This window comes from Nicotiana attenuata, unplaced genomic scaffold, assembly GCF_001879085.1.
Source record: "Nicotiana attenuata strain UT unplaced genomic scaffold, NIATTr2, whole genome shotgun sequence".
Lineage (NCBI taxonomy): Eukaryota > Viridiplantae > Streptophyta > Magnoliopsida > Solanales > Solanaceae > Nicotiana > Nicotiana attenuata.
In genome coordinates this window covers 27,817-35,862 of record NW_017674075.1, presented here as the reverse complement: position 1 = coordinate 35,862, position 8,046 = coordinate 27,817, and the positions used below count along the sequence as shown (strand labels likewise).

Genomic DNA, 8,046 nt, shown 5'->3' with positions numbered 1-8,046 from the left:
AAAAGAAGTCCGTGGGACCCTCCTTGCGAGGGGCGCCTAGATAGTGAAAGGTTATCCCTTTGCAACGCTGGAAGCTAAGCAGAAGTCACGAAGCTTGCTGACTACGCTGCGAGCAGAGCTCAAACCGGAGGTGGTGGCTGACTCGCCGCAGAGTTCAGGAGCGAGGCAAAGACTATCTTGGTGAATTGCAATTAAGAACCGGCTGGCTCGCCGCACGCAGAGTGCTTTGCCCATGCTGCTATCCGCCGCCGAAGCGCTCAAGGGATTTCGTGCTTGAATGTCAAGATCAGGGGTCTATCCAATCCATCGGCAAAATCTGTTTGTGGTGAAAAAACTCAAACAATAAAAAGAAATAAATAGAATATAGAAAATCATTTTGATTTGTTTGCTCCGATACGAGAGATCGGCCCCGAAGCAAGATATGGTGGGTTGCCAGCAACTTTCACTTGTTTAAGGAGTATAGGGGCCGCTGAAAAGAGCTCTTTTGTATAGGTGGGTTTTCTGGCTTTGATGCTACTTCTATATTAAAGGGAGTTATAAGAGCTTTTCAGCCCTTTTGCTGGATTGTTGGCCCGCAGCCCCGCCCTATAGAATGAATAAGGAGAGGCTTATCGATGACCGAACCACTCTTATACTACTCCTTACCTCACCCCCCTTGTCACTTAAGGAAAAGCCAGAGAAGGGGGCCTGCTGGAAACCCTCGCCTTCGGCTCCATACTGAAAAGGCCGGCCATGAAGGGACATCACGACTATCCTTTCTGGGAATACCGGGCTTTATATGATCCTGATCAGTGATCAGTATATTTTAATATTCTGGATCCTTATGTGCTTTTTTTTGTTATACTAGCGGCGGCAGATCTATTAGTAAACAGGAGCCGCTATCGCTCACCCGGCTGGATGTCAATCTGACGGATGGATAGGCGTAGCAGAAAAGAAAGGGTCAATTACAAGAGGAAGGCGGAGGAAAAAAGACGAGAGAGCAAGACCCAGGAGGCTCGCAGCTACCACGGCCGTAAGCACTCCGCTCGTTCGTAAGCCCCTTTAGAGATAGGGGCGAGCCAGGAGCTTACTTCGAGTATTTATGACTCTGGTGGCAACACGTGACAGGCGAATGACATGATTCTCGAGGAGTTACACGACGGCCATGTGATGATGCATCAAATAGATGCAAGGGTGGATGACTCAGTAGGTCCTTGTATGGACTGATTGTGTTCCCCACATGGAGAGCTTTAGAGGAAATAGGAGTGGACATCTATATGGGCTTCATGTGATTCGAAGCCAACCACTATGTATTGCAAGAAAGTCCTATGTGTACCTATGTATACCTAATGAAAGCCAACAAGAGCCTCTTAGCACTTACCTGCCTAAACCAAGCAAGATTCAAGAATCAATCCATTACCAGCAAGATACGATACGGCTTAGCCAAAAAAGGTGAGCGCCTAGCGCGAGCCTTATTGAAAACGGCCTAGCTAACGAGCAATCTTTCTAAAGCAAGAAGCAAGGGCGCAGCAGCTGCACGAAGTTGCTTCTTAGGGCATATCCGTTTTCTTGCTCGTTAGCGCTTGACTAATAAGATAGAAGGAGCCTTTCTTGCTTGTTTAGTAAAGTCAAGCTTTGGCGGTAGGGTTGGGGTGGCTTGCTGGGGCACGAGTGCCCTTACTAGTTTTGGGGCTTTGATTGGCAAAAGCGGTTTTCGCCTTCTAGCCAGCAGTTGCCGGATTAGCCTTCGGACTTTCCTTACCCGCCTTTATTGAGAAAGAAGAGATCTAAAGGTTGGACATCCATCGCTGCCGTAATGACGCGGTTGAATGTTCATTCGATCCAACACCCGGCCGATCAAACCTATCCTTGGGTTCGATCCAGCAAGTGATTCCCTCCCCGAAAGAGGGATAGTCGTTAGGTCATGAATGGAATGCGAGGAAGAGAGATAAGCAGTTGGCGGGGACCATCCGTTATCGGTCCATATTGGGTAGATCTACCCCTCTCATCCTCTGATCCTTTATCTACCGTTCAATCTATTGATTTAATTTCTTCTCGACTGGCCTATTACGAACTCGGGCCAATCTACTACACGCTAATAATGGTCTTTTGGATTTCATCTCCTACAAAAATAGCAAGTGGTTGGCCGTTCGATCGAGTCCATCCCTTGAAGTCGTACCCTCCCAGTATGCGTGAGTCTTCCGCCGATTGACAGAAATGCCGGCCGGAATTCGAGAACGGTCTATTCCACCATAATGGATCTCTCCTACCGCTACCTACTAGTGGATCGATTTAGTGAAGGAAAGAAATGCCGATGTTGCAATTCTTCCCATCCCGATAAAGCGAGTCACCCGTGATTCGATAGTTCCATTTTCCGCTGATGCAGGCCGATTGGGATCCCAGCAGTCAAACCACTGTGTTCGTTCCTCACCCTCCTTCCAATCAAATCTATTCTAAGGTGTCCGGAGGCAGGGGAAAGAAAGGAGGGATTGATCGACCAACTTGAACAGATCCATAACCTGCTTCCATCTGTCCTGAATGAGGGAATTAAGGCGGGTATAGTCGAACTGAACTGCTTGATTCTAAGGTGGGTGATAAGCAGCTGTATCCGTATCAAGCCTACCATCTCTTCTCACGAAAGACTTTCCATCCCGTCTCTGAAAGTTTTGCAATATAAGTGGCCCTGCTTCAAAGCCCCAGAAAACCCCCCTTACTCTCTCTCTATAAAAAAAAAAAGCCCTTTCCCCTTTCTTTAATAATATAACGGATACAACCTAAGTGTCGGACAAAGGGATAGTTGATTGAATAAACAAATTAATACAACCTAACGAATTGTCTCACTTTTATTTGTTCTTCTGGCATTTAGAATTATACGTATGACTCATGAAATTGACGTGATTCAGAGGTTCTAAAATAACCCTTTAGAAAGGGTTGCCTCGTAAAAGGTTCTAACTAAGCTCAGTGAATCAGATGTCTTAAACCAGCAAACGATGTTTCAATCTGGAAAACCAGGGTCCATAGAGGAACCTGATTTCTAGACCTTCAAAGGAAGGGGTTGTCATTCTATTGGTCCAAGAGGCCTAATATCATACTTTTACGATCACCCGTCATATTCCTGAGGTCCTCCAAAAGATTGAATATTGTCTAAAATATGATTCAGCAAATATATGTTACCTGCTCAGAAATGGGTGACCCATCATCCATATTATGACTAGCAACTTTGCCAGCAATGACATTACCATCTGTTTCAAGAATCATCCTGCCAGGATTATTCAATAACACCAAAAAGTTTTAGGTAAAACTTCTCCCATGTAAAGAGTTTCTGGGTAAAAAGAGGAAGTAGCTCACCTGATTCACAAATATGAACTTTAAACAGAGTAACTGTTAATTGTTCGCCAATATTAGCTTTATTTAATAAGAGGACTATATATGCCTCTATCAAAAAACTTGAGGTATGCTTTCTGAATTTCCTATCAGGATGAGGAGCATTTGAACCAAAATGCTTCCACTACAGTTCTGATATGTACTTTTAGTTTATGCAAACCACTAACACCACATTAGCCGTTGACTAAAAGAGGAAACAGAAACAAAAAGGGTGGGGCGGTTGGGAGGATAAAACTTCAGTTTTGGCACGAGGCATGCATGCAGTTATATTGGGCACACACATTATATGAGAGAGCTTAACGGATATTGGAAGAACACTCTCTTCCACTGGCCTAGATAAGTATTTTGATCTGTGTCATTAACCATCATCTAGTATTCAAGAGACGACTTTCTCCTGGCTCAACATACCATCTGAGCCATGGAGGAAGGGATGTTGAACAGAGTACGGCAGCCTCAAAAGTCAAAAAGTGCCTCCATAGAACAAATTACTGCTAAAGGTAGAAAAGCATAACCACCCAAATGCTAAAGTATGAAAGCTAGTTACCTCGAGCATATTGTACTGTTGTTCAACCTAAACTTATATGCATCCCTCTATACAGCAAGAACAACTTTTGAAGCACGGACGATATAGTACTTAAGCAGCACGAGATGACAGAAATAAATTGCTAAAGGATGACTGTAAGAGCTTCTAGCAGAACAAAATGGAAAGAGAAACAGAAAAGTAAAATTGAAAAAGGGATGCTAAGTTGAAAGAAAACACTGTAAATTCTGTTAGGACATCATTAGAGAACCACGTCACTTACCCTCCATCCACAATCTCATCTAGGCACAAAAGAACCAAATCTAAGTTCTCAAGAGCCTCTCTCTGCTCAACATTACTCCTGCAACAATTGAATGATCGTTTAGACAGCAAGTATGCACATCTGAAAAGATTACAGTACAAGACTCAAGATAGTTTAAGGATTTGGCCCATTGTACCTGAGGAGAAGGGTAACTGCATCAAAGAAGCCCTGCAGAACCGTGGCTAGAACTAGTTCATTTTCATCATCACCTCCCGTTACAAAGAAGTGAAGGTCTTGCACAAACTTATAGACAACAATGTTATTATCAAACATTGCTATCTCAGCTGCAGATCAATACTTCAAAACGTAAGCAAAAACAATGAAAATTAGAGAATCCTACTAAAATGAGATCCACAATACATGGATATATGAAGAACTGGCTTTTTTTCTTATTGATAAGGAAAAAAAAAAAGAACTGGCTTTATTCCTTATTTACAAAGTAAACTAGAACACAGCAAAAGAAGGTCCAATAGACATAAAAACTCATTTCTCGTCGTTAAAGAAAATTAATTGAGTAAATACAATTTCAGCACCAGATTATTTGGTAAAGGAACAAAAGCGATGACTTTCGAGAAGCATAAAAATATGCAGCCATAAAGATCAAAGAGAAACCATAAGGTTGAGCAGTACCTTCAGTGCGAGCATTTGTCTTTTGAGTCTTGGTAAAAATAGCCTTCTCAAAAGCATGCTTGGCACTATTTGTCGGCCAGTCATCGCAGTAGTACTTAACAGCTACACGCTTTCCTTCCGAATCCAAACGAAGTATATTCTTGACCACAGGGCAAGAACCCTACAACAATTATATGATCATTTTACCATGAGTAACCATTAATTCATTGTACGCAGGGGGAGATAGTAAGGAGCAAGGAGGTTCAACTGAATCCACTTCATCGAAAAATTATATTGCGAAAATAGGGTAAAAATAATATATTTTTTTTAGTATTATAAACTGTTGAATCCTCTTGACATAAGGAAAAATTCTAGTACAGTGATAAAGGGTTTTCCAAAATTGCGCTATGTCAGAAATTTGTCCCATCTATGACATTCTAGTATTTTTTGAATCCCTTTATATAATTCCTAGCTCTGCAACTGATTGTACCCACGTTCGAAGTTCAGTAATTTACATTCTTTAGCACGCATTTCTCGAACACTAAATGACAGTGAAAGATGCAAATATACAAGGGAGCTACTTTCCACTTGGACACAACAACAACAACCCAGTGAGATCCCACTGGTGAGGTCTGGGGAGGGTAGTGTGTACACAGACCTTACTCCTACTCCGGAGAAGTAGAGAGCTACTTTCCACTATATATATATATATATATATATATATATATATATATATATGCCAAGTTCACACACGTTTTCAGAAATACATAGTGAGTGCAGTGCTATTTCACATCAAGTTTTGAATGATAGGATCAGATCATTCTTAACCCGTTCTGTTCAAGATTTGGGCAGATAAATGACACGTAACAAATACAGGAGCCTATGTCGCGAGTGATATCTGAACTATGCAATGATTATAAAATGATGAGCTAGATCAGCTAATATTACCCCAAGATTCATTATTTTTTTTTCTCTTTTGATGATTAATCAACCAACGAGTAGCTAAATCCTAATTAATTATGCACAGATCAGATATGTAATACAGTGAACAGAAACATGCAGAAATAATTCGAGAATCGCGCATTGTGATCGACTAATAAATAGATATTAGATCTTTGAACTTAATTGAAGAAATTAAAGTTTTTTAAAGGGGAAATGAAACTACAAAAGTAATTTAAGAGGGTAAAAGGAAGAAGACGTACGTAATGGAGAGGAAACGCCATTGATGGAAGAACTGATTCACAGAGAAATTGTTCCGTCTTGATTTGGAAGCTTAACTGTTGGCTGGTAAACAGTTATTGTATTTTTGTTTTTAGTAAACAGGAAATTACATTTTTCACCTTCAATTATACAAACTTTTAAGGTTTTTTCCCGTTCTCATACAGTATTTGAAACTTATTTACCAAAATTGTACTAGTTTTATATATTACCCACCCTAAACAAGGATTACTTACAAATTATATACAATCCATTATTAATGCCTTGAATTAAGGAATTTAGTTACATCTTTTTCCTTTTTTTCTCTCCTCTTCTCTTTCCTCACTGCCGCCTCTCTCATCAATTTTTCTTTCTTTCTTCATCACCCTCTCTCACCGTCTTTCTCTCTCAATAAGGTAAGCCTAAAAATTATTTTCTGGCAATCAACCTATTGAAGTAACCTCCAGTTTGTCACTGGTTTGCCCTTTTCTTTTTTACATTGCGAACTTTAACCTGTTGGGATATATACTATTAACCATGAATTTTGGTTTGGATATAATATTTATTATGGAACAATTGCTTATTCAATTTTAATAAAGTTTTAAATAGATCATATATTCGTCAGTGTCCTTTACTTATATAGTAGATGATTTAGTGTATAGAGTTTAGCTTATACACGGAAGATTAAATCATCAGTTCTTACAAGTATAAAGATCAAGTTCACAATCTAATGATGGAATTGGACAAACCATCAGGAATGATTGTAGCACAAGATTAGAGATAATTTATCTTGATTATGGGAGTGGTTTAATTTCAACTTCTTGTGCTAGTACATTTTGTATGTATTAAACGGACCAAGTAGAGATAAGTATTTTATACTGACTTAATAAAATAAAACTCTCTAGCCATTAAATGTACTTATACTCTTAATCTTGATATAATTATTATTAACTGTGTATATTATTATTGTTTTGATTTATTAAATAATATACATTGGCAAAGTAATAGTTAGTTGATGGAATCCATGTCTCGGTCTAGAGATTGATGATACACCTTTATGAAAGCTTATAAGTTTTCATGTGTAAACCCTGCAGGTGGATTTTGTATCCGTCACATGAAATAAGTTAAGCGAAAGTCTAAAGGAAATAATCAATGAATTAAATTGTCAGTAATTTAATTTATTTGATTAGTATCTGAATCTTAACATGTGGAGTTAAATAAGATTTAATGGAAGAATTTCGAAATTGAACTGAGGAGTGCAGTTACGAATTTTTAGTGGAATAATTTGTAACTTATTATGGTAGTATTAATTCAGATATTTCGAATTAAGTCCATAATAGGAAGCCTCGTTAATTAAATACTGTGGTCCCTGCTATGCCCGAATAATTGGGAAATAAATGGAATTCTATTTCTTGGTGGAAAAGGAAGACCCAACAGGTTTAGAAAAAGGATTTTAAACCCTAAAACCTGTGGCTATATAAAGAGGTCTTATTCCATAAGGAGGCAAGGTTTTTACTACATGCTTTTCCTAGGAGAAATTCGCCCACACGAATTTCGCTAATTCCAGGCGTTATTCGGGTCACACAGCAGAAGATTGTGGAACAGGAGGATGATCTCGTGGACGGTTTCGTTCTTGCTTGGAGGCTTCTCGCGATCGCGGTCACGCTTCAAGAGATAAGTATCGATTTCGATTAAAATCTGTGATTATGTGTTGTCTATATTACATGCAAGTGATCCTGGCTATTTGCTTCCGCTGTTCATACCTGTTTTTCATCAATTGGTATCTGAGCCTACTTGCATCTGTATAGATATCATGAAATACGTTTGAATATATGTGCGGTTATATTCATGTATGTGCTGTTTATCTTTCCTTTAACGTAGGAAAGGAATTAAATCAAGATTAATCTGTGGTTTTAAAAGAAAACCAGTAGTTGAGAATTCTGGAATCTGGACGATGTCTCTCACAAAGTTGTTTATGGCTTAATATGGACACTGTTTTGGAGGCGGTGGTAAAATTGTCCGAAAAAATAGATTT

General features: G+C 39.3%; 1 protein-coding gene across 1 annotated transcript; it reads right to left on the bottom strand.

Moving 5' to 3' along the window:
* Positions 1-3,153: 3,153 nt before the first annotated feature.
* LOC109217946 (coatomer subunit zeta-1-like) lies at positions 3,154-6,121 on the bottom strand (the record flags this gene model as incomplete). Its single annotated transcript, XM_019382244.1, is given in 5 exon segments — positions 3,154-3,238; positions 4,167-4,244; positions 4,342-4,489; positions 4,836-4,995; positions 6,017-6,121. Coding segments are annotated over 5 exon segments (492 nt in total), but the record flags the coding sequence as incomplete, so codon positions are not given.
* Between the last annotated feature and the right edge of the window lie 1,925 nt (positions 6,122-8,046).